Source organism: Engraulis encrasicolus, chromosome 12 (assembly GCF_034702125.1).
Source record: "Engraulis encrasicolus isolate BLACKSEA-1 chromosome 12, IST_EnEncr_1.0, whole genome shotgun sequence".
Taxonomy (NCBI): Eukaryota; Metazoa; Chordata; class Actinopteri; order Clupeiformes; family Engraulidae; genus Engraulis; species Engraulis encrasicolus.
The window spans coordinates 27,265,092-27,292,819 of NC_085868.1; the positions used below are offsets into that span (position 1 = coordinate 27,265,092).

Sequence of the window (27,728 nt, forward strand, 5' to 3'; positions counted from 1 at the left end):
TTCTAGGGAATCATGTGAATTGACATGGAATGACCCATATGGAAGTGATCGCATGACATCACAAAAGGAAAGCAAATGCAACCAAGGATAGGAATTGCAGTGGTTGAATGATACAAATACAAAACAGATATAATTAGCAGCTGTATGTTATGAATGTTGAATGCCTCGGCCAATACAAGGCTACCTGATATAGATCTGAGTCATGGGCAAATGGACAACATGCTCTAAAAACAAAAGTCCTTGAATGGACAGCTACATAACCAAATCACTGGAGCTACACAACCTGTTGTTGCCATGGAGATAATTCAGGATTTTTGAGCAAGACCAACTATGATGAGGAGTTGAAGTGTACAGTTTTGGGAATGTCAAGCAATTGAATTGTTTTGCCAATTAGGCACTGTAACTTGACAAAACAATAACATGGCTAGAATAGGCTACATTCTTTGGCACTGTATAGAAATCTTTCTGTTACATACTGGCTTTGTTGATGTTAAAAGGTAATTGCTTTTACATATTTTCCATTGTGTGGCATCACATGCATATAGACCCGTTCAGAGTCAACGTGCTCATGAATGCGTGTGCATCGCCGACTCAAACACACCAGCGATATTGGAAGGATATTACGAGAGACTCCACTTTTCTGGGTGGTACTGCACCCTAGGGGGAGTGCAGACTCCATTCAGAAAGAACGGGCTGCTGCGCTCAGAGCCGTATCTCGACGGCGGCCACTAGGGGCCACTGCAGGCATGGGTAAAATCGGGAGTGGTGATTCTGTATTTAATACTGGGTGACAGTGCAGACACTAAAGAGAGAAAAACTGCCCTTCTGAAGCGTGTACGTTGATTAAAAATAGAGATTCCGAAAAGAACACTTGTTATGCTATTTTGAGAGGGAAGAGGCTGTTGCAGAAGCATAGGAGATGTTTGTCGTTACAAGACATTAAACTACTGACTGGACTGAGGACATCGCCAGGAATACCCGTGTCCGTGGTGCCCACTGCATATCTGAGCATCCGTTATCTTATTTCGGAAAAAACACCTGTCGAGTCTCTGTACAAGTGAACGGAGCATGGACGATTTTGAGGCAGCGGTGCGCACGCAGCCAAATTACGTCATACCTGTTTACAAACTCTAAAGGGGTCTATAGATACTGGATAAATAAGGACATGCTGTTAAAGTAGCGCTGGTCAATCTATTGTACATATAATAGGAGAGGGGAGTAAAGTGCGTAGGATGCAGCTTGGGAATGACACTGATGGAGATGTCAAAAGTAAAAGTAAAAAAAGAGAGAAAGAAACCTTTTCCTTCCGTTTCCTTCCAACACAGGTAACTTATCTGAGTAACTAGTAGACCTGTGTACTCGTCTTACGATCAGCTAACTCTGTTCTGGTTGGATCAAATTTGTGGTGGGTTCTTGTTAGTTTTTTAGTGTTTTTCAGTAACAACACATCTACCTCTTTAGGTACAATGGACTGATTGGGATAACAGCCATGTAATATAATGTGCTAGTGTTATATTGAACCATGAATTTACTTCTACTTTTGACACCTCTGCAGCCTGGTGATGGACAGGAGTACAGTATATGAAGGGATAGAAGTTAGAAGTAGAAGTGCAGTTTTGTTTGGTGAAGTTGGGGTGGATTGTGTAGTGGCTGTGGAAGAAGGTATGGAATATAGGGTGGGTGGGTTTGTGTGTGTGTGTGTGGGGGGGGTCTTTTGCCTGTGCGTGCGTGAGTGCATGTGTGCGTGAGTGCGTGCGTGCGTGCGTGCGTGCGTGCAAGAACACAGGGTTAAGTGGCACAAGGTAAGACTTCAGTCTGTAAGGGGAAAAAGCACTAGCATGCTTGGGACAGGTGGGACAGGAGAGAGGAGTGTTGGTGTTGGCTGTGTAAGGGGGGGGTGAGTAGTGCGGATTGGAGTCTAGAGGACATTGCCATTGGTGTGACTTCACCGCGCTAACTTGAAGCATGTGATGTTTAAGGCCTGTTTACGTCTCCAAAGTAGTTCAAATGACCATAAACTGTCGTAATGACAATCGGATCAAGAGGAGCCCTTGCATGAGAGACACTGAACACAGTATAAGCATGATGAGCTCCTCCCAATTCATTTCAAATTTTAGTCACAATTCTGGTAATGAGTTCAGTTTTTAAAAGCCTTGAGATTAACACTAAATTGTGAGAATAAAACTTCTGAAACAACGCTTAATGGCAAATTAAATATGTCGGGAAATTCTCAGGTGCACCGGTATTTATGACTGTGCAGTTGATGGATTCTGATTTATGCAGCATATTAAAATATGTGTAGCTTTCACTTTTTAATGGTACAAAAAACAAGTAACAGGTCACTGGTATATAGATTCAAGTGACAGACACTGCTACTAAGGCTACGTGCCATGTGCCTAAATCAAAAGCAAATATGCACTATTATAGAACGAAAAGTGGGCCGGAAGCAATGAATGACATCCTCAATTACTGAAAGCTCAGCGTGTCATTCAAAGGCTTACAATGCATACGCACAGAGATCACCCTATCAAGACTTACTAGAGAACATTCCACATACCCTAGTCACATACCTCGGATCATTCTATAAGACATGTCCTTTCCAAATCTATGAAGGACACATTTTATGTACCCCATCCCACATCTACCAAAAAAAGCCATTCTATCCACATCTACCAAATACATATCAGGCTTCTACCAAAGACCATTATACTAGCATTATCCCACTTTACCTAAGAGCCTTCTACTGTATTAGCCCTATCCCAATCTATCAAAAGTTATGACCCATCTCAAATCAACCAAAAGACCATTCTATATGACCCAATCTACCAAAGATAATTCTACAAACGTATTAGCCCTATCCACAGCTACCAAAGATCATTTTTCATGTCCCATCATAATCTCTGAATTGGCTCTCCAAAACATTTTAGCATATATTTCTCCACACTATGTTACCTCATCATTACATCTCTTAATCAATCAGAGATCTGTACATAGACATGCCTGCTGCTCAAATGGCTGTGGAAATCGTTTCACTGCCGGTGAAAGACAAACCCGAAAGCGAAAGAGGGCGGGACCAAAGAGGCTGCGTGGTCCTGCTCATCTACCATTGTGACTCGTAGTAGTACCCCTAGTTACGGTTGCTATGGTTTCTGCACGTGCAGTCATCATCATCAGGAATATTGAGGCTTCAACCCTTTCAGATGGGAATGACAAGTTTACGAAAGGTTGAATTCTGCGTTTTTGGTTACTCACGTTGTCCATGAAGTTGGGCTTGAAGCCACCGTCCTGCTGGCGCCGCATGTCATCCTGCTGTCTGCGCATGTCGTCCTGTCTCCGCATCTCATCAGGGTGCCTCTGCATCATCTCCTCCTCCCGCCGACGCCTCTCCTCCTCGTGTCTGCACACACACAAAAACATGCACAGTGGGCACTTCAATATTGTGCATTCAAAATCACAATGTGATTGCTCATAGGAAGTGAATGATAAGGGACATCTGCAACAAAAAAAAAGTATTAAAACAGACCGATGAAAATGGTGGTGGTGGTAGCGTTCAACAGCTGAACCAGTTTGCTACGTTTTGGTCCAGCTTTGTATGTGAAACGCTGTGCAACGTTTCATGTGTCTTTAGCAAAGCCAATATTTTGGTTTGTATGTGTAGCGGTGTGCTGTGCATGCTTATGTATGTGTGCGTGTAGCGGTGCACTGTGCTTGCTATCTATGTGTGTAGCTGTACACAGTGTGTATAGCATTGTGCTGTGCATGTGTGCGTGTAACTGTGCATGCTTGTGTATGTCTGCGTGTAGCTGTACCTCATTTCCATCTGCTTGCGTTTCTGCAGTTCCTGGTTCCTTAGCTCCTCCAGGCGACGCAGCTCTTCCTGACGTCTCATTAGATCTAAGGGTCAAAGGTCGAGATAGAGCATTAAAGGAGAAATCCTGCTGTGCTGTGCACAGCCTGCTGATGTTGTGCAAATTTTAACAAGCTATGAATTAGGGCTGTCCGCAAATAATCGATTAATCGGTCGACCAAAAAAATTACTAGTCAACCAAATCCCATTGGTCGATTGGTCGCAGCGGAGAAAAAAAAGCAGTGTTTCATCAGGGCTTCCAGGACTCTTAACTTGAAGGGCGTGACAAAGGAAGACGTATTGGTGATTAGTTTGACAAGGATATAAGGCATCAACTTATTTTGGCCATGTCTGGAAGGAGCTCTAAAACATGGGATAATTTTTGAAAAGGATTAAGATTACTGCTGGTCAGCCAATGGTCACTAACGTTGCGGGCGAGCAGAACCACGCAAATTCAAACTATTCGAATATCACAGGGCGATTTGTCGACGTAAATGACAGTCACTTGTCAATCAACAAAATCCTTGGTCAGCCCTACTATGAACTCAATGTTTTTTCTTTTTTGCGTGACTTTTTTGAACTAGGAATGACCAACCACATTTGCAGCAAAAACATTGAGAAACTGAAGCTGACTGAAACTGAAAGCAAAGATCTTAAAGGGACAGTTTGGTCAATTTCAACATGCAGTTGTAATGCTCACACTACCCTGGACTTTTCAGTGCCTGAGATTTTATTTTCTTCTTCTTCAGCCGTTTCCGAGATCCTGGTCATTGTAATGGGGGCAGCTCTTTGTTTACATTTCAAAAAAACATTTTTATTTATTCCCAAAAACATCCAAAAGATTATAAAACATCAGCAGACAACTAGCAAACAGCAGTACCTTTTGGGAAAATATTTGGAGTTGGCCTATGTTTCATTTTTTAAAAATGTAAACAAACGCTGCCCCCATTAGAATTGCTCATATCTCGGAAAGGGCTGAGCCAAAAAATGTGGCATCATCGGGTACTGACAAGTCAAGGGTAGCGTGAGCAATACAACTGCATGTTGAAATTGACCGAACTGTCCCTTTAAAATGATCACAATGGCAAAGTCAGACCACCTATAAAGTCAATTGCAGGCAACAATAGACCTACATTGTGAGCTTTTCAACCCTTCATTCCGTTCAAAAAGGTGAAGTAATACTTTTCATATACTGGCGGCCCAAGCCACTTCTCGTGGGCAACTTTTAAGTCCTTTTTACATGTCATTATAAGGAAAGTGCCTTGGTCAAGAAAAGCCCTGCTTTCCATCCTTTCCAACGCAACAACACCTTGCTCCAAAGAGCACCCAGTTGAAAAGTTTCTGCTTTATACTTTTTTCTGTGAAGGGACTGAGTACGCCTCCGACTTGAAACAAATGTGAGTGTTCTCCTTTCTGTCTCTGGGACCCACCTTGCCTCATCATCATGAGTTGGTGTTCGTGCTTGGCTGCCTCCATCTCAGTCTCCATTTTCTCGCGCGCTTCCCGGATGTTGCGGTCCACCTGGTCCCTCTGCTGCTTCTCCATCTCGTCCAACGCCTTCCAGCGCGACGAGTACTCGAACTCAAAGGTGCCTGGCGCAGCAAAGCGAGGAATCTGCTCCCTCTCCCTGCAGAGACAGGACCCAGGGATTGAAGGAGGGTGTTTGAGTGACTGACCATCAATAGGGTTGTGGGTGTTTGCTCTGACGTCTGTCATCCCAATGGGGTGAATAAGTCACAGACCATGGGGCCTTAAGCCATTTTGACCTAAGCCCTTTTTGGGAAAAGGTGTCCTCTCCCTATCAAAACCTAAATATCTCAGCCTCCGAAGTAGAGACCGACCGATCGATCGGCCGGCCGATTAAATCGGCCGATTTTTGCTATTTTGTAATTAATCGGCATCGGCCGATTTTCTCATTTGGTTGCGCCGATTTTAAGGTCGAGGTCACGTGCTTAAAATTAATGAAAAACGAACGAAATAACAATCGAGTGGCTCCCCCAGCTGTGATCCTGTCCCCTAGTTCACTTCAGGGAGCCGTTCAAAAGAACCGACTCGTTCGTGAACGTCACACCTCTCTGTCAGGCACACCTGTCTATCAGGCACATCAGCGGGCAGCTACTCGGAGCCCCAATACTGGTGGTAACCAGTGTGAAGTTTAGCTCTAAAAATACAATAGTAAGTTAAAATCTGAGCGAAATGTTAACAAAAAAGGATGCATTTCTGACATGTGATTGACTTTCACCCCATGTCTATTTGTTTTCAACGGCAACGGAGTTGAAATCAAAGTTGCTTGTGGTGTGTGACCACGATGCCTGACCTAAGGACTATCCCTGAAATTGAGACGCATGGATTTTATCTATTAAATCGCCATTGCAACTTTCTGGAGTTGTTGGGAGTCTTTTGAATATATACTTGAATCTGTGATTATGTTAATCCCAATATTGTAGATGAACTAGTTTGCAAAATGTGTCACTGTTGAGTTCATGACAGGCTGGGATGCTAAGATATTTTTCAAGTTTCAGTCGGGGCCGAGGTAGTTTGGGTACTATTTTATCACCTTGTTAATAAAACAAAATGTAATCGGCGCTTTGGTAGTAATCATATTATGTCATTCATTGTTATATTATCACCGTCCGTCACCAAATAACAGGAGCCAGTTACGGCAACAGTCAACAGTCAACAGCTGTTTATAAACACTCCAAACTGAATAGCGGTTAGCGTTAGCGATTGCTTAGCACTTTTATTTGTGACTTTAACCCACAGTTGGAATAGTATCATGCTGTAATGTAAGCACATTTCGCAAAAGTGACATTATTTTTTGATAGCTTTGTGAATCCATCCTGTAAAATTGCCTCTTTGAAGGCTGTAGCAAGTTAGCTAAACATGCTAGGTTACGAGACAACTAGCTCATTTATACGGAGGGAGACACATGCTGTGTTCCATTATTCACCCTCTGTACTGTGTACCTTGTTTGAGTGCAGTGAAGTACCCTTTCCACCCTCCGCAATTCACGAGGCGAGTACATTCCGATTCCCGTTCTGTCTGATACACTTAACGGAAATGACGGTTGGTCGCGTGACATCCGAGTTTACCAACCGCCAATATGCAATTCAACACGGAAGGCACTGTTCCTTATGCTGACACTTTTTAAAGTTACCCCTGCCTCTAATACACATGGCGATTGTCTTTGGAATCAAAACTATGCTGTTATCACAGAGATTCAACCGTTTGACAGATCTGACACTCAACTACGTCACAAACATGGCGGCCGTTGAGTGCGAAAAGTGTACAGTAACACCACACTTCGAAAAATGGCCGTTTTGGGGGCGTTATCCGGGTAATTTACAGTACACTTTACCCTCGCGATTAGAAATGGAACGCCCTGCGTACCCAAACACAGTGCGGAAAGGGCGTTAAGTACGGGTAATGGAACACAGCAACAGAGAGGAGAGCTGCCTTTGTTTACATCGCTGCCTGCGTGAATGTGAGATAGAGGCACTTGATCTGATTGGATCAGCACGAGTTTCACATTGACCCATTAAGTGCCGGGGAACAGCAAGTAGTGGTGGCTATAATAAGAATTAAATACAAATTAAACAGCTTATAAACATGCATTGAATGATTGTAGGCAACAATAAAATAACAAGATAATAATAAATAACAATTAATAATAAGCTTAATTATTAACCATGTACATGTGGATAATTCATACACTGACACAATAATATTTATGCAATTTGTGTTTTTTCTTACATTGCCTCTTGAAAATATTGGAAATAAATCATGGGCCACCAGACAGCTTTTGCCTCCCTTGTGTATTTGTTACATTGAACCGGTCATCACACAATAGGCTGTCACCGCTAATGTGCGGCCCGGCCCCTTGTTTATTTTCCTGTATTCTGCCCTCACTACATACATAATACATAATATTTCTACTAGGCCTATATATATGAATATTAAGTGTGTAAATAGAACATGTTACTTTTAATTAATAAAATACACATGTTATGGATAAATAAATGAAAAAGAATATTGTTTATATACCGGTATATTTTTAGCATGCCAATTAAGGATAATATGATAGCATATCGGCCCCAAAAATCGTCCCCAAAAAATCGGCTGGTCACATCGGCCATCGGCTGACTCTGACCTCTAAATATCGGCATCGGCATCGGCCATAGAAAAACCCATATCGGTCGACCTCTACTCCGAAGCACATAAAAACATGATCTAAGTTGCATTTAAAAGCTAGAACCTTCGTTTAGCACTAGAACGTGTTCATTCAGCTCTAACGTACCCACATCTTTAATAAAACAGCTAAAATCAAGAACCTGAATGCAGCGTACCGCAAATCCTCTATTATTGGCCGGGGCCTGTATTTACTCAAGTGCATCTTGGACCAGGCCATAATTGGAAGGAGGCCAGAATTAGAGACAGGCCAATATTCCTATTTAAGCAAAACAGACTACCAGTGGAATGAATAAAACCATGTGTCTACCGTATTTTGAACCAGTAAAATACTTGGTTCATTTATTGAAAAAGTAGGCTACAGTTACCATACCAGTTACGGTATTTTGCGAATGACTAGGAGACCATCGTCGGTCCATTTTTTTTACTCACGAGGCGTGTCCCTTCCTCCCTTCCTCCTGTTTGTCTTTAATCCCATTCTCGCCTTGAGTTTATGGACACGAGATGCGGCAACAACATTGACATTGACGGTCGTATTCCAATATCTGCGGCTGTTTCACTCCCTATTTTACCCCCAGACTTCGCAAGGCAAACTGTTTCTTGCTGCAGCCAAATGTCGGGGAAATATAGCCCACAATGTCTGTCTCCGGTCCGTGGCCTGAAGCAATCTCTATGTGTGAAGCGCACGTTACTGAAATATGAAGGTTAAGCGAAGTAGCCATATTATTGTCTAATACTGTAGCGTGCCTATTTTTCCTCCACTGGCAACGCATAGTAAAAGTTTAACCGCCAAATGCATTTATGACGAGGGCTCTCACAACTTTGCAACCAAGGCAAAATCTCTTTCTGAATGGTCGCGCTCCCTCTGCCTCTGGCTGTATTCTGGGCTCGTGTTGTTGCTATAGGTTACCCACACGTCTGCAGGAAAGCTAGAGAGAGAGAAGCTGCGAAGCGGTCGCTCAGTTGATATTAACACACTGCTCACATGTAATAACTAGTCTTTGGCGTGTGCACCGTTTGTTTTATAGTAGCAAATGAGTCCTTTTTCGGAGTGAGGAACAATGTCTAATGTTAACCAGCTAAATGATTACAGTTGTGGATTTTGAGAACAACGTGAGATATCCGGTAAACGGAAAACAAATCATTGATTCTATTTTTAGACCCGGCCTGTACAAGAGACCGGCCCCAATTTACCTCCGCCGACCGCGAGACCGGCCAATATTAGAATCCCGGCCAGTAATGGAATACAGGCCACAATTAGAGGATTTACGGTATATGTCGCTCCAGGACACAATGGGTTAACTCGCAAAAATGTTGAAGAGGGGTGAAGGGGGTGAGGCAAGCTAAATCCTGATTCCATTCACAGATATTCACAGATTAAAAATTTAGATTGGTGTCGTAAAACCACTCATTTTCGACAGGCAAGAAACGTTATTTGAATTTTTGTGCGAGACTAGGTAATAAACGTGCACCTCACATATTTGACATGAACCGAGGCTGAAGGCGAGTAGCCAGCCCTATTCTGCAAGGCAAAAGTGGCTGTAGTACGACAAACATGCAAATTCTATTGTGTAGTCCAAACAATTACATACTAAGTTACATACACGCACACAAATCACAAATCGCCTGACAAGTGTAGCCAACATGCACCTGATTGGTTATCATTAACTCTGAGGTACAACTTATGTCTGATCTAGGGGGGAAAGGTGGATTGGAAAATAGGTTTGATCAGTCCTTTAGAGCCCAGTCAATCTTTTAGAGACTTAGGCACCCAATAAGTCTGGCTTTTTGCTGTGGCGGTCAGATGCCCAATTCGTTATCCCAGTAGGTCAGATTTGTGTCTGGGAAAGGCAATCCCACTCCCCTTCGTTACAGAAAGGTTTATTCTAGGGCTGTAATGATACACTCCACTCACGATTCGATTTGTATCATGAATTTTGACCTACGGCTTGATACACCCTACAATTTTGTTTTAAAAAGTTTCAAAATAATAATTATAATGATTTGAAGCTTGGAAGATCCATCACATCATATTGTGGGTGTTAATTCTGGACTAAAGGGTAACAGAACTTTGAAAGGGCATATCACGAAAATGTCTTCTTGCACCGCGATACAGTATCGTGATTCTGCGCATCACATTTCTCGATTCGATACAATATCGTTACAGCCTTAATAACTTTATAGTGCATGAACCTGATGTGTCATGTCTGAGTCAGAGGACCTATGGATGGAAGCACTCTTGGAGAAAAAAGGGCAGAGGACACTATGGTACTACGGCTATGGTACTTTCCCATAGTTTCTGATCTCCATGGCCTGTATATTACCACCATGCACCGTCATGTTGACAGACATGTGATGAGAGAGAGAGAGAGAGAGAGAGAGGGAGGGAGAGAGAGAGAGAGAGAGAGAGAGAGAGAAAGAGGGAGAGAGAGAGAGAGTGTAAGTGTGACAGATATGGGATAAGGGATGAGAGAGAGAGAGTGTGTGTGTGTAAGTTTGACAGATATTGGAATATCTGTAAATAAAGTCCTGAAAACATACTTGTGAAAATGGGCTGATTTCTGCAGCAGCTTCTCGGGAAGGCCATCTTCTTCATCATACTGTTCGGTCATCTCCACAACCACTGGGCGAGGTGACCTGAGCACATCACAAAATAAACAACACATATAATATACAGCACATACATGTCTGCTGCTGTTGAGGGAGTCTTCTTTGCCTGCAGACCCCTAATCAGTCTTAAAAAAGAATGCAATTTAAACCGTGTTGTAAATGACTAGATTGCTGTGAAACAAGTCAAGGGTACTTAATTGTCAAAAATCTATACATAGGGTTAGCACAGAAGTTTGAAATTGCGTTTGACCAGTTTCTAATGTGCAGTTTAACTAAAACATAAAGTATAAGTAAGATATTGACAATAATCTCTCACTCACACACAAATGAGGTCAGCGCTAACAATATCACATGTGATGTCTTTCTTACGTGGTGAGGAGAAGCGCTCCCTCATTGCACCGGTCCAGTGCCTTCCTTGCGGCAGGTTTGTTGGCGAACTCAACGAAGCCCTTCCCCGTGGGTCGTCCACGATCGTCCACCTGTACAATTGCCCTCTCCACGGGGCCGAACTGACTGAATGCCTCGTCCAGCAACTCGTTGGAGACCACAGGAGAGAGGTTGCGGACGGTCAACGCTGCCCCGTGAGTCGCGAAGCGGACCCGAATAGGCCTGTTCTTCAGCACGGTACCATCCAATTCTGCTTTGGCTATTTCTGCGATAGTCCTGGTTTCCTGGCAGACGACAGATGAAAGGCACGGAGTCAAATACAAACAGTTGCATACAGGTGAAATTAGCCGGAAACGAGGCATCATTGTTGATAAATACGAGTTACATTTTAGTTACTCACTTGTTGTTACAAAGTAACGTTCTAAATGAGTGGGCAGCACAGAGAGGAACAGCAGCTGCAGGGTAAACAATAGCAGCTAGCTATCCCCCATATGTCACTGTAGCAGGTGTTTGAGCTGCTGCGGTCATAACGTAATCGATGATGTGCTGCTATTCCATTTATTTCACACATGCAGCAGTTGTTCGGATGAGTGCATTTGCATTGCACATGTTAGGGCCAAAACATACCAAGGCGGAACGGAACGGTCGCAGGACGGACGCGGTCTTTCTGCTTAGTTTTGGCCGGCGTGCTTTTCTCTGCCTTGCACACTGACAGCGTCGGCGTGCGCGTCTAGTCCTATTCAAAACCCTAGCCACAGCCAAAGCTAGCATGCTACTTTGCCATTCATTTGAATGAGACACCGCCGGTCGCCGGCGTGAAAAATACGCTCGAGTTCTATTTTCCAAATGCAGCGCGGCGCGGAGCCGGCTCCCGCGCCGCTGACGCCCGACTACCGCCGGTTGGTGTGTAAGGACAGATAGGTTTCAATGTATTTTCACTGACGCCGGTAAAAACCGTGGCCGTTCCGCGCCGCTTTACCGCCTTGGTGTGTCAGACCCCTTAGTGCATTGTTAATCGACCATTGGACATGCAAATCTTAAGTCTGCGACGTGGTCTGTAAATTGACGTCTGGTGGTGAACGTTATGCAACCAAGGAAGGCACACTAGGTAGACAACTGCTAAAGGCATACACAAGACGGTATGTACGAGTCTAGTTTTTTTTTTTAAATAGGGAAACAAACACAAATATTCTTACCAGTCGGATAAAACCAAAGCCTCTATCTCGGTTGATGAACACTTCGTTTGCCTCTCCATATTTGGAAAACAATTTTTTGAAACCATCTTCGGTTATGTCGTTTGGTAGGTTACCAACAAACAATCGACACCTTTGTGTGAATGTTTTCTCGCCAGGCCTACGAAAGCTTTTCAGGTCTAGTGTCATCTCAGTCGATTCATCTCCTCCAGCATTTTCAGCTCCAGGGCTGACTACTGGAGGGGGTTGTGCTCCTTCCTCCATGTTTGGTCTTCGGTCCATTGGAGAATCGGCGTTGCGCTTCTGATGCTGTGGTGGTGTTGGAGAACCACTGTTTTGAATGTTAACCTGTTTGAGGTTTCGGTTTGCCATTTTAGACAATGTGCAGGAGGTACTTCGGATTGAAAACGTCAACAACAACTGGAAAAATGCAATTTCTCGCAAGGATGAAAATTCTGCAACCAGATGCGGCTGCCTCCGAATTTCAAAATGGCGTGAGGAGGCGCATGGGCTGATGGGGGATACACGCACTTCCGCTCCAAGATTTAGCCTACTTCCCAAAACAACCTCAGGGTGGCGTGGTGAGACTTGTCAGAATAATATTGTAACATTGGCCAATGTTTATCCCAAGGTATCCCACTCACTCTATGGCTAAATTGCTGCACACAGCGTTGAATTGATTTAAGTCCTCCTTCTTAAGTTCAATTTGTATGGGCTGGATAAAATAATTCCAACATAGCTGCACATAGCCTACAGTGCCTAGGCCTAGGAGGGTTCCTCAGCCATGTGTGTGTGTGTGTGTGTGTGTGTGTGTGTGTGTGTGTGTGTGTGTGTGTGTGTGTGTGTGTGTGTGTTTGTAAAGCACATTGAGTTACACAACTGTATGAAAGGCACTGTAAAAAGTAGAGTATCAGAGTAGTGTATAATTTATTAATCCTGTGGGAAATTAAGGGAATAAAATTGTTATGCCTAGGAGAGCTATGGTCGGTAGGAACCAGCGGCCCTCTGATCTAAAGAACAACTCCTATAACTGTGTATGTATGTATGTATGTATGTATGTATGTATGTATGTATGTATGTATGTATGTATGTATGTATGTATGTATGTATGTATGTATGTATGTATGTAAATGTGTGTGTGTGTGTGTGTGTGTGTGTGTGTGTGTGTGTGTGTGTGTGTGTGTGTGTGTGTGTGTGTGTGTGTGTGTGTGTGTGTGTGTGTGTGTGTGTGTGTGTGTGTGTGTGTGTGGATTTGGATTGTGTCATGATAAATGTATATCTGTCAATCCAAATAAAGAAGTAAAATGTGTGTGTGTGTGTGTGTGTGTGTGTGTGTGTGTGTGTGTGTGTGTGTGTGTGTGTGTGTGTGTGTGTGTGTGTGTGTGTGTGTGTGTGTGTGTGTGTGTGTGTGCGTGTGTGTGTGCACTACAGTAGCCTATGTATTTGCCAGCAATACACGCTTAAAGGACTTGAATTACATTACATTAGACTTAGCTGACACTTTTATCCAAAGCAATTAAACAGGTACTGGCTACAGTCCCTGGAGCAATGTGTGGTTTGGTGCCTTGCTCAAGGGCACGTCAGCCATGCATGGAGGTGTAGGGAGAGGTAAAGGTGGGATTTTAACCAGCTACCCTCCGATCTTAGGTCAAGACCACCTTCCTAACCACTAGGCCACGGCTGCCCTTGATACATACTGATACGTACAGTAGATGTTGTGTTTTCTACACAAGTTCATCACTTCTAACCCCAATTAAGATACTACATGTTAGGAAAATGTGTGTGTGCGTGTGGGTGCGTGTGCGTGTGTGTGTGTGTGTGTGTGTGTGTGTGTGTGTGTGTGTGTGTGTGTGTGCGTGTGCGTGTGTGCGTGCGTGCGTGCGTGCGTGTGTGTGTGTGTGTGTGTGTGTGTGTGTGTGTGTGCATGCTTATGTACTGTACATTTGTGCGAAATTGTGTGCGTATGTGTGTGTGTGTGCATGTGCACACTTGCATGTGTGTGTGTGTGCGTGTGCACACGTGCATACGTGCAGGTGTGTGTGTCTGAGCATGAGCGTGCATGTGTGTGTGCCTGCGTGCAAGTGTGCCACCTGCAGTCTGTGTGCCTGTGTGTGTGTGTGTCTGTGTGTGTCTGTGTGTGTGTGTGTGTGTGTGTGTGTGTGTGTGTGTGTGTGTATGCGTGTCTGTGTGTGTGTGTGTGTGTGTGTGTGGGTATGTGTGTGTGTGTATGCGTGTCTGTGTGTGTGTGTGTGTGTGTGTGTGCGTTGGACTGTGGATGGAGTGGGGAGGGGGGGGTCATTGTGGCTGGCCAGTGGATGGCAGACTCCTATTGTGCACACGGTGTCTGAGACAGGTCATGTGACACAGTGTACAGAGGGCCGCGATACAAAGGCCTACGAGTAATGTTATTCACTGAGGCATGAACAATGAAAGGTTGGTGTGGTCACATTTTTGCTCATTGTGGTAAAATAAAGGACATTTGAGGCAATAGGACTCAAAAGGCCACAACAGCAGGCCCCATGCGAAACGAAACGCACCAAGGATGATATTCACATGTGTACTAACCAATACACGCGCACAGACATACACATAGCAAAAAGAAGACACAGGGATGGGACATGCACACAATCACACACACAGAAACACACAGACTCGCACACACGCACGCGCACACACACACACACACACACACACACACACACACACACACACACACACACACACACACACACACACACACACACACACACACACACACACACACACCAAATGAACCCTTGCTCACACACATACACAGTCTCCCTCTCTCTCTCTCTCTCTCTCACTCTCTCTCTATCACCCCCCCCACACACACACACACACACACACACACACACACACACACACACACACACACACACACACACACACACACACACTGATGGGGGGACGAGGTGACAGTCCAAACATGTACACACAATTAGTCAGACATAAACATACTCACTCAGTGAAAACAGAAACCCCAGCACTGCCAGACTGGTTTCCCCTAGTTTCATATCATAACCATTGCAATGTCACAGTTCCATCAGACTGTTATTACCTTATGTCAACAACATGAGAATTGCATAATAGTCTTACTATATCTGGCATGGAGCACACCATAATACTCAGAGGAGTATGACTTAGTAGAAATAGTCTTTCTTACCGATCTAATTACAACACGTCTGACCGCTTACAGAAGTACACAAATAGGCCTACAAAACATACACAAAGACCTAATGTAAGCAATATTGTGTAGTAGGTCTTTGTGTATGTTTTGCATTTGTGTATTTATGTAAGCTGTCAGACACCTTTATTTCCATCGGGATTAATAAAAGTACTCTACTCCACTCTACTCTGCTCTACTCTACTCTACTCTACTCTACTCTACTGTACTAGTATGTGATCTGACATACCGTAGTTGTTTAAACACCAGTTATTCCACTGTACCTAATGAGCACTGTTATAGTACTTCTACTTTTACTTCTACTCTATACATTCTGATGATGGCTATAACATTTGCCTCACAGTAACGTCACTTAGAAGTGTTTTTTTAATGCTTTTTACTTATGTTATTTTTTTGTGAATTAAGACAAGACAAATACAAGTAAGAACAAATAAATAAATAAATAAATAAGCTGGAGGTCAAGGAAATAAGTGCACATTTCTTACAAGTGTTGAGCGAGAAAAGTGGTGTTAAACTCACTCAAGTGCACCCTGGAGTCTTCAGTTATTGTAAAAGTTTTTCATCTTTTTTTTCTTTTCTTCTAAACATGGGTGTAGTGAATGGGTGTTCATTATTTTTGTAGCACTGCCAAATGAAAGGGTTTATAATAGGGTTTATGAATAGCTGTAAATTCACCCCAATGTTGCTGACCCCTCACCTACTTTACTATGCCTATGTCAATCCTGTGAACATGAACTTGCTTCAGGCACAGCTGCAGTTCAGGGTCGTCACTCTACTAAAGGTGACACGTTGGGCAGCTGTTTGAGTTGCGTTGCTAGGCAACACCTTTATTGGCTCTTAATTTTGTGATGGGATGGAAATTGCTGCTCTGCTGTTCTGTTTGTTTATATACTGTAGTGTTTCTCAACGGGGGTGGTACAGCCCCCCAGGGGGCGTTGGGGAGTCTAGGGGGGTGTTGAGAAGGATACAGCTGAGAGGGGCAGTGCTTAATCGCCATTGGGGGGCATTGTTCCATTTTTTCTTTTTTTAATACTAAAGGGGGCGTTGGCAGGCTTATGATGAGGTCAAGGGGTCATTTGTAGGATTTGTTCAAAAAAGGTTGAGAACCACTGATATAGGCTACAGTAACATTTGTGCAAACTTGATGACACCTCCGTGAATAGTGTTGGAAACATGTCTAGAAGAGTATAAAGTAATGTAGACGTACCTCATTGGGTACAATGGAATAGCTGGTGTATGAACTAGAACATAGAGCCTACTAATGTTGTAATTGCATCAGTAAGAGTACTTCTACTTTTAACATATACACATCTGAACATGTCTGTGGAAATTGTCATTCATCTAGGTCATGATATATGTAACTAGACTTGAAGCTTGTAAAACATCCTCAAAAAATATCTACTGTAAACAGTGTTGCCTGATTGGGTGGTTACCCGCCCAATTAGGCTGCTTGAGATGGCCGTCTGCGGGTAAACACGGTAAAAATTGTCCATTTGCCGTTTCTTTCTGCAGTTTTATGTCCATAGAAGCCAATGCAATTTGTTGAATTTGGGCGGAATTTAGCGCATTTTGGCGTTTTTAGCACCTTTTGGGCGGGATTATATCAGACGCATCTGGCAACACTGACTGTAAATCACCTCAGTGAATGTTTTCATGTGAAGAACATCAACCAATATACTGTGTAATGCACCTGTCACCATCCCCTCACCCCCTCCATCTCTCTCTCTCCCGTATCCTCCATCCTGCTGTAGCTCTTCCATCTTCCCTTCATACATACACAAACTCACCCATACACATAGTACATAGCCTACAGTGTGCACTGCACACACAGACACATGGACACACACTCACACAATTACACTCTCTCTCTCTCTCTCTCTCTCTCTCTCTCTCTCTCTCTCTCTCTCTCTCTCTCTCTCTCTCTCTCTCTCTCTCTCTCTCTCTCTCTCTCTCACACACACACACACACACACAACACAACACAACACAACACAACACAACACAACACCAGATGTACAGCTGTGTCCTATGGGTGAAAAGCGAGTGAAAAAAAGCCCCACCCTTTTGCCCTTTCCATCACTCCATCTCTCCCTCTTTCCCTCTCTCCCTCCCTCTCTCTCTCTCCCTCTCTCTTTTTTTTGTTTGGTCTGAATCCGGCCCATTGAGAGGGCATAAAGGAAGCGCTGCTGTCAGCATGGTCATGTGGGATAGCCTCGCAGGAAGGCGAGGGACAAACTATAGGCTGTGATTAGGCCCTCTAATGTCCAACCAATCCTCAGCCAATCACATGATATGAACTAATGTGGCCATTTGATTATAAAACAACAGCGGCTGCCGGGGGTGGAGGTGGGGGGTGTGGGGGTTGGGGTGTGGAGTGGAGGTGAGGTTAGGTTAGGGGGAATACTGGTATTGCAAGTGGGACAGAGTGAGAGAGGGAGGGAGGGATGGGATGGGCAGAGATTGGATGAGCCAGGGAAGAAGAAGGGTACAGGAATGAGCCATGTATTTGGTGTGGAAAAGTATTTTTTGACTGCCCCAAAAGTTTAAGCAATAGTATCAGCTCTTGCTCTACATCTGTGTTGATCAATACTGTAAAGGCAACTCAACCCCTTTACACAGAGCCTATGTTATAAACTTACTGTCACCAAAATTGTAATGTCCAAGTCTCAATATTTTACTTAAGGATCCTGGCAATATCGTGGCAATGCTGTTATGATGTAGCTGACTCTCTGTAACGATGAGTGAACGGGCCCACTGCCGGGCCCATTTGCACAAAGAGGTTACGTCCAGCGTCTGAACAGATTTGTACTCCAAAGACCTACACAACATATGAAGGATTTTACACATGAAAATACAACCACTTTGGACCTGTCAGACAGTCACCTAGTGAATATGGTAGTGTAGCACAACTTTCACCTCCTACATTGAAAAAATGTGAAGATTCCTCTGAGAACCTTCAGTTGGCTTGTGAGGGAACCTAAACGTTCTCTTAAAAGTTCTCTGAGCAAATGTTCTAGGAAGAAACGCAAGATTCCTGAGAGAATGAACCTTTAGGTCTAGCCAGGGAAAACCCATGCTGCTTTGCACTATTGTTCTGATTTGAAAGACAGCATGGATTCTATCCCTCAGCAAGGGTACCAGATCTTGGGCTCTAATCAGAGAGCGGGGAGAGGTGGAAAGGTGATGACTGCAGTTTATTTGAATCGATACAACTGACATGATTGGCTAAGGGCTATAGCCATTATACCTAGATGCCAAATGACACATTAATAACACCCAATGAATGGCCATGGGCAATCGTAAACCACACCTTTCCTGTAAGAAATCGCATCGATAGCCTCCAAACTCACTTGTGAGATCGCCTGGTGTTAACCAGTCAACCTTAAGACCTCTCCCACAGTGGCAATCAAAGGATTCCTTAGAAAATCTTTGGCTTTCCAAGGACCCTTGAGGAACCTTCAAGGAACCCCCAGGCCTCTTCTGGGAGACAATAATGTATAGGTTAGTTGGATCACTTGGGTTCCTCAGACAATTTAGGAGAATCTGAGGGTGGCCCAGCCGTGGCTCAATCACCTGGGCACTGCACCGCTGCACCGGCGACCCGGGTTTCATTCTGGCTTAATTTACTGAGCCTTCCCTGTCTCTCTCCCGACTCGTGTCCTGTTGCCTCTCTAACTGTCCTGTCACAAATAAAGGTACACCACCCCCCTTAAAAATAAAGTAAAATAATAGGGAACTTATAATTTTGACAGTGTACTCCTGCCCTTTTTCCAGTAATTCCCAATTAGGAACTTGTTCAGGATCTTGTACCATGGTGATCATTTTTACCTTGTGCATTAGTGTGTGTCTCACCCAGCTTTCCTGTACACCTCCAGCAGCACCACAACCCCTATGCCCTGGCTCGCGTGTGTTTGGATTTCAACTTAGTACTCACACGCCACAGAGTGTGAATGTGGCACGAGCTTCTCTGTCCATTTACTTTGGAGTTCTCACAACCCCCTCCGAAATCTTGAGCTGCAACGTGATCAGTTCAAAAGCTGAGACTCATGTTGCCGAGTGGTCAGACCGATGTTCAGAAAGTCCAGGGCTTGCCCTGAGGTCAAAACCAATACTGCCAACCAACTGTTACTAGTACTTACAGCATGGTTTTATTATTGTTCCGAGTCACAACAGTTACAAAGTTGTTGCAAATGTATTATGTAGAAAAGAATTGCTTTTAGAAGGCAGCTGAGATTTTGAATACTAAATAAAGTGTCTTAAGCTATTTCTCTATGAAATTGTATGGAGTCTATGAAAAAAAATGATGGCAGGTTACCATCTTGCAGCATCTTGAACATTCCTGAACCCAACAGCTTGATGGTGTGGTGGAATCACACTACCTACTACAGTCACACTACTTTGCCAAGGCTGCTGTGAGCAGTGTAGTTGAGTGAAGTACTCTGACATCTGACACTGACTCTCTGCCAGATTAAACGGACAAATAAACAAACAAACAAACAAACAAAAGAATACCATCACACGGAACAAAATAATCTATGGTACAAAAATTTATTTGGTAACAGTTTTGTAAACATTTGAGGTAAATGAACATTTACATCAACTTGATCTTACAATTTCTCATACACAAGGCACTTCTCTTAAGACAGCGATGCAGTGGACCTCCATTTTCTACGTCCTTGTCCATGACTGGTCAGAGACATATTGCTCTGAAAAAAACTCTCATCCTTGTTTTCAACTTGAGGGATGCATGGTGTTTGTGTAAGTGTGCGGTAAAATCTATTAACTGCTATGGTTAAATGAGCAACGTCCTCCATCTTGCATTGTTACAGAACAGAACACACAGTCTGCAATGTACATTGGAAATGTTGTGGGCAGTTGGCAACATTTCCGGGGCATAACTGCAATCCTTTCAGACAATGGATGCAGATCCAGGTCATTTATTTATTTATAATGCATTGAAGCATTTGGAAATCAGAGTGAAAGACTAAAGGTTCACAATTAGAAATTCTGTTTGTCACTGACTGCAATGTGTGAATTGTAGTTCCAAAAGCTTTGGTTGTCTATGAATCTGACTGTACAAATTCACCTGTTTGAGATCCTGCTATGAAGTTTGTTTTTTTGGTAAAGATGTGCAAATCGTTATCTACATACTGCAATGTAAACTTTTTTTTTTAAACCAAAAAAAGAGACATAGAAACACACACTGGTGTATTTATAATACAATAAAATAAGTCGGAAATGTTACATCCATCTCAAAAGATCAATATTAGTAGGCCTATCAATGATATCAGCGTAATTAGCAAATCTAATGGTTTGCAAACTTCAGTTTTATTTCAGTTCCAGCTTGGCAGCCCAAGCGAAGTGCCGGTCTAGACTCCATCTTCAATACAACTAAAAAAAGAAATACCCCAAAAACTCATCCTTATCCTATATGGTGAAAAACAGGATTAAAGATATATATCTTGACACCTCATATTGGGCAAATTCACAGTGTGTAAGAATACCTAACGACTGAGTAATTATTCATTAGTTGTTTTGTGGCTGAGTATTTTTCAAAATGGCAGCTGGGATTTTACACACTCGTCCACACTACGTGCTTCCAATAACGACCCAACACATGTTACACTAGACAGCCAGGGAGGTAAAGCAGAGTCAACATGACAAAACTGAAGGGAAAAGGTCTGCTAAGTCACGACCTCTCCATTTTGTACCAAATAAATTGTTTCAGCATCCAAAAAAGACAGCAAAAACTATTCTCCTTCGATACCCTTAAATTATTTCCTTTTTTTCTCTTTATAAAAATAGCAATTTTATCAAAAGAAAACATGGTGTTACATGCAATTTGCATTCGTTTCAATGCTGCTCTTCACAGATAGTGCCTAGTTAGTAGTGAATAAAAATGCTATGTAGGTGCCGTGAGAACAGAAGGCCTGAAACACGCCTATCCAAAAGTATAGTAAAGGATATAGACTATATCTCTGCAGTGAAAAATCTGGGTATTTTTCTTTTTTACAAAACCTCTTTGGCAAAAAAATGATCAATTATTGTGTGAGTCACACGTGTTATATAAAATGTAAATCTGGCACTGAGATAGTTGTGTAATACGATTCACTTGAAAGTTGTCGTTACCATGTTCTAATGTAGTAATGATAAATTGCAACACCACCTCTAGCTCCTTTCAGGGGCCGATGTAGGTATGTCATGCCTGAATGTTCAAGACAAATTTCCTCATTTTCAACACAAACTTTTGGTTGAACTGAACCCGAGTCTTTGAGTTAGTTGTGCAGCAGCAAGGGCCTGACATTATGAGGCACCTAGAAGACACAGAGAGAGAGAGTTCGGAGGGGAGTGGAGAGGGTAGGCATATACACACACACACACACACACACACACACACACACACACACACACACACACACACACACACACACACACACACACACACACACACACACACACACACACACACAAACAAAGGGATGCAGATGCTACAAAGCGGGTTCTGCATTTCAGCGCATGAACACAACAAAACAGTAGTGCACAGCAAGCACATTGACAGCCCTGGTTCAGCCCAGCCATAGCCATGGAGAGATGGATGCTCCAGCATGACAGAGAGGGACAGCGAGAGGCTGAGAGAGAGAGAAAGAGTTTGCGTGAGAGAGGGAGTGGAATGGGAGTGGGAGGGGTGGGGTGGAGAGCTAAACTGTGTTGCTTTTTTTCTCGATTTGGTTTTTAGCTGTTTAAACTAACTACTTACAAGTTAACTGAGCCGATTGTGTCTTATTTTTGTACCTGCTATTTGCCTTTTAGTCCAAACAAGTGGTTTTGTGATATCAGAGATGCCGGTGTAACAGTCAAAAGTGCCCTGGATGAATCAGTGAGTTGTAGTTTCACAGTGATAGATTTCACCAGTGACAATGCAAAGATAGAATTCTTTGAAAAAACAACTATTCTGACTGTGGAAAATACCCAGAAAAAAATCCAGCGAGTTCAAATAATGAAAATGGTATTGGGAGAAAGGAAATTATTTTGTCTTGATGTATATAACCTGGCAGGAATTAAAAAAATATAATAACAAGGAGGTGCGGAGTGGTTTCACTGTTCCACTGGTTGCCGTAAAATACCCTGGCAACAAAGAAATCAGATGTCATTGTTGTAAATTTCAAGCAGTTCTATAGCCTACAAGCCAGTCTATCGCCTTGACCATATGCCATCTACACTGTCTTCACACAGATGTTAGCCCTGTATGTACAAAACGAGCAGTACTCCTGTTGATCTATTGCAGATTTTTTTTGTTACGAGGAGGACTTGCACTTCTCTAAGACACTGCAAACGCTACCATTGTTTAATGGGTTCAATTATAGCCTCTTTAACTGTATATTATTTATACTTATATACACTTCATTTGTACTTAGGCGATATAATCTTTACCAGTATTACCCTGATGAAACTGCAACGATAGTAAGAATGTATTTTTTGTCCTTTGTTTTGTTTAATTACAGTTAAAAACAAGACCTCCTTCATTTGCAATCAAAACATTAACCTTTGAGAAGCCTACAGATTGAGTCTCAGCTTGGGATCTGTCATTACATGGGACAGAGCTACACAGTAAAAAAAAAAATGCAGTGTTAATTCAACACTTAAAGAGTACTCTGGGACCAAATACACTCTAGAAGTAGTTAAATCAACCCTCTAAGTGTTCAATTAACACTGTCTCTTTTTTCAAACTGTGTACCGACGGCCTCTCCTGTGCTCCAGCTCCCATACTACAGTGGAGAGGACAAGGTAAATCCCCCCCCCGGGATCGCGTGCACGGTTCACAGTGTGAGTAATAATACTTGTACGTCCCACTCTGCGTCAGCCTGTTTCAGACCATATGTTGTGTAACCATATGTTGAACGATGACGACCAACCAGAGGAACCACACAATGATGGACGAACACTGATTAAAAGAATGGTGGCTTTAGCACACCAAGTGTACAGGGGTCATAGGGTCAAACTCAAGATCTCTTATCACAACAAAAGAGAGAGAAGGAAAAAAAAATGACTCAGAAGTGCATACCTCTCCGAAATTCTTCCTCAGAGAAAAAAGAAACGATTCAAAACAATAATTTTCAAAAGAAAAGAAAGAAATAATAGTGCTAGTGTCCAAATTAGTGAAAATGTCTCTACCTTCACAATTCTGGGCCAACCTGCTCTTTCCCATTTTCAAACACATACATTAGATGTGAGTGTATGTCACATTCCGAGCTATCATCATCATTTTCTGCTAGGGTGACCCTACAACTCACCGATTGCACTGATTCCTTTTTTTGGATAGTCTAGCCACTAAAAAAAGAATTTCATGTCACAGAACATCACATTTCCACCTGTCTTTTTTTCCTTCTTCTTTTTGTTCTACCGTACTTCTAATGTACTGTATTCTAACTTCAAAACTTTTGTCTCTCTCTCTTGATAAAAAAAAACAGAGGTGGTGAGATGATGAGTGTGTGTATGTGTGTGTGTGTGTGTATATGTGCACATGTGTGTCTGTGTCTGTGTGTATGTCTGTGTGTGTGTGTGTGTGTGTGTGTGTGTGTGTGTGTGTGTGTGTGTTGAAAGTGGTGGTGAGCGGGCAGGGAGAGAGGGAAGGTTTTTTTTGAAGGGGTGGGGGTCGGGTGGGGGCTAATATTAGGTGCATGGAGGCTAGACCGAGAGATCGTCAGGCCTGGCTCTGAGACTGCTGGTCTTGCTGGCCCGGCTTAGCCTGCGGACATCCATGGGCAGCAGCGGGGGTTCGTGCATCTCCACCGTGGTCGTCGTGGTGACGACGTCGGGCCCCGCGTCGCTCTTCCCGCCGCTCGACTCGTCGCCGTCGTTCTCGCCGTCGCTCACCACGCCCGACGAGGCCAGCGGCGGCTCCTTGGGGCCTCGCGCCATGTTACTCAGGGAGCACAGGGAGGAGGAGGAGGACAAGCACGGGGCGCTGGGCTTGACTTCGCTGGTCTGCAGCTCTGCGGCCGCGTTGGCCCAATTCTGCAGCGCCGGTAGCCGGTAGTTGTTGCTGTTGTTGCTGCTGCTGGAGAAGATGGAGGAGTGCAGAGGGTCAGAGTGGAGCGGTTCTGCCTTCAGCTCCGGCTCGGGAGCACCCACTAGGGCCATGGAGTGGGAAGGCGGCGGCGGTGAAGAAGGCACCGCCACGGGCATGAAGGCACCTCTCCCGGCGACCGTCAGGTCTGTGTAGTTGGGCGGGTGGTTGGGGAGGGGGAGGGTGTCGCAAGCCCGTGTCTCGGGCACCACCGTCACGTCGTCTGCCTCCCGGGTCTCGTCCCCGCCCACCGACTCGCGATCCGGCACGAACTCATTGGCCATGCCCTGCTTGACTTTCTTCCAGCCCAGGTGATAGATCTCTAAGAGGTTCAACAAAAGGGACACGCAAGCCACCACAAGCATGAAAATGATAAAAATGGTCTTTTCCGTGGGCCTGGAGATGAAGCAGTCCACAGAGTTCGGGCAAGGCCACCGGGCGCACTTGTACAGGGGCCTCAGCTGAAAACCATACAGGAAGTACTGGCCCAGGATGAAGCCCACCTCAAACAGGGTTTTGAAGATGATGTTGAAGATGTAGGTGCGGAGCAGGGCCCCGCGGATGCGGATCTTCCCGTGCTCGTCTCGAATGGGAGGCTTCTCCTTTTTTCCACCTCCTCCACCACCTCCGCCTCCTCCTCCTCCGCCGCCACCTCCCTCGCCTCCGTTCCTGTAGAGATCCTTCTCCTCCTGGAAGCGGAGGGCTTTGCGCATCTCCTCCTCCTTCTCCTTCCTCTTCTCCTCCATGCGCACGATGTGGAGCACGTGGCCCAGGTAGATGAGCGTGGGCGTGGAGACGAAGATGATCTGCAGCACCCAGAAGCGGATGTGCGAGATGGGGAAGGCCTCGTCATAGCAGACGTTCTCGCAACCGGGCTGCTGCGTGTTGCAGGTGAAGTCCGACTGCTCGTCGCCCCACACCTCCTCGGCGGCCGCCCCCAGCACCAGGATCCTGAAGATGAAGAGCACCGTCAGCCACACTTTGCCGATCACCGTCGAGTGCTCCTGCGCATTCTCCAGCAAACGCCCCAGAAAGCTCCAGTCACCCATACTTCACGATGTCTAGCCTGGGGAAGGAGTACAGGGTTTGGGGTAAATAGAGGGCACACAACAAGAAGCTGAGGGGGGAGAAAAAGAGGGGGAGAAGGAGGAAAGACAGGGTGATGGGGTGGAAAAAGAAGGAGAAAAAAAATGAGTGAGAAGATTGGTGGGAGAGAAAAAAAAGAAAAATAAACAGCATGCAATAAATAAGTTCAAACCCTGTGTTGACCAGAACACCAGTAGTGTGTCAATCGTTTGTTTGTACAGGGGACACAGCAAACAAAACATGGGAGAGACCAAAGCATCACACCCAACAACTTGACCATGCACCAGTGCTCTAATTAGCCTGTCCTCATCACCAGAGGCGAGAAGACAGACTGCAGTAGGTTAGACAGACAGGGGCCTAGCTGGCTTTCATCACTTCACACTCTCCCTGCTCTTGATGCTCATTCTACCCACCACCACTACATTGAGCAGGTGGAATGAGTTGGCACAACGCCACACACACACACCACACTGAACTAGCACAGACTCGTCACCTTGTGTAGAGTACACAGCCAGATGCGCACTCAACAGATTGTTCCCATTCCTACTTTTCAGCGTTTACATCGCACAGACTTCTTTACACATTTCCAGTCTGACACAGACAGTAGCCCACAATTACACCGATTTGTGTAAGAGCATACAGCCTGTACTTACACGGGTTTGATACATATCACTAATTAGTTACTGTAAATGCTAAAGTCATCCCTTCTGCTCATCACATCGTCAGTCATAAATTACATCCGTGTGGACATCAGTGAAGGACGTGATAAAAGTCGATCAAACGAGATAATTATTTGGAGTATCAGCGAGGAGGTGCTGATAGACCCATGATAACCAAATCCCAGAAACCGGCTGATGAAGGTGCCAAGAATCCCTTCCAAGAACTAAGGTCTGCGTTACCCAGCCACAGATAACACATCTTGTGTAAATAGGAAGACACATGCCACTCAAGACAACAAATAACTTACGAACATTTCCATGCCAAACAACTTCAACAAGCCTACGCTGTCGAAAGCAGCGCACACCATTATTAACGAAATCTTTGAGTCGATTTAGTGCAAACCAAAGTTTCCCCCAAAATGTACAAGTTCAAATGCCTCGACTTCCTGACAATAAGGCTACTCTGGGAATTAATTAGCTACTGATAATACAGCGCATAACTGCTATACGAACAACAATCTGATGCCTCTATCATAACATAAAATATTACCTATAAAATTCAAATATACCATTAGTGTGGCAACCTCAAAGCTAATGCACACGACTCACACCACCGCACACCAAAGCAAAAAAGGGAGGGAGAGAGAAAGAGAAAGGGGATTCACTGAGAGCAAAAGCAAAAAGAGAGGAATTCAGTCAGGCAAAACCACGAGAGAGGTGTCACTCACTAAGTTGGTGTGGTAACGAAAGTATTAAATCCATCGACTAAGGCTTGATATATAAACACCTGTAGATGGAAAACATTGCATTTGTTTAGTCTGTTTATGGGTGAGAAAAAAATATCTTACTTCTCCAAGTTGTACCGGTGTCTTCAATATAGACTAATATCCTGATTCGGAAAGGCATGAAACATACAGACATTCAGTACTTATCTGAGCACAAATATCCATGTGAACACCACCCAAATGTAGTACACTAACTTTTGCCACATGTTTATGCACAGTGCGGATACATTTAGGCCACGTGAACTACTTTAGTTCTGCAGTTTATTTCGTGCGTAATTTTAGAATTTACGCAAATTACGCAGTGATCAATTAAACACGCATTCGTTTAATCAGTTTATTGGGCTAGGTGAAGTCAGTAAACTGCATATTTGTACCGTGAGTATGCGAATAACGGGCCAGTTGGCTGAATTCGTGGGGAGTGCTGGTCTCATCAGAACAGGGAAGTGCTGATGAGGTGAAATATTTCGCCGTATCGACTAATGGGCACACTGGGCTGGATTCGGCGCCCAAAAGAATGTTTAGTGCACTACAACACATGACTGAGACGAATGCAAAGAAAACAATATTAGTCTAACAATGTATTTGGCCTTGTCATTAATCTATGATGCTGGTATAGAATTTGGAATAAATTTGTATATTTATTAGAAAATAGTTATTATTATTATTATTATTATTATTATTATTATTATTATTATTATTAT

At 43.9% G+C, this 27,728-nt stretch overlaps 2 protein-coding genes across 2 annotated transcripts in view; both read right to left on the reverse strand.

Annotated features, from left to right (window-relative positions):
- Positions 1-12,713, reverse strand: part of pspc1 (paraspeckle component 1) — a 31,664-nt gene extending 18,951 nt beyond the window's left edge. Inside the window, exons 1-6 of the mRNA XM_063212015.1 lie at positions 12,229-12,713; positions 11,015-11,316; positions 10,577-10,672; positions 5,278-5,474; positions 3,810-3,894; positions 3,253-3,397 (exon numbers count right to left, since the gene is read on the reverse strand). Coding sequence (XP_063068085.1) covers positions 3,253-3,397; positions 3,810-3,894; positions 5,278-5,474; positions 10,577-10,672; positions 11,015-11,316; positions 12,229-12,597 — 1,194 coding nt within the window. The 5' untranslated portion in view covers positions 12,598-12,713. The remainder of the gene's footprint in view (positions 1-3,252; positions 3,398-3,809; positions 3,895-5,277; positions 5,475-10,576; positions 10,673-11,014; positions 11,317-12,228) is intronic.
- Positions 12,714-24,115: 11,402 nt separating this feature from the next.
- LOC134459514 (gap junction alpha-3 protein-like) lies at positions 24,116-26,860 on the reverse strand. The gene is made up of 2 exons (XM_063211877.1): positions 26,812-26,860; positions 24,116-25,563 (listed from the first exon to the last, which is right to left on the reverse strand). The coding sequence occupies exon 2, from the start codon at positions 25,544-25,546 to the stop codon at positions 24,116-24,118; it is 1,431 nt and encodes a 476-aa protein (XP_063067947.1). The 5' UTR covers positions 25,547-25,563; positions 26,812-26,860.
- Positions 26,861-27,728: the final 868 nt, after the last annotated feature.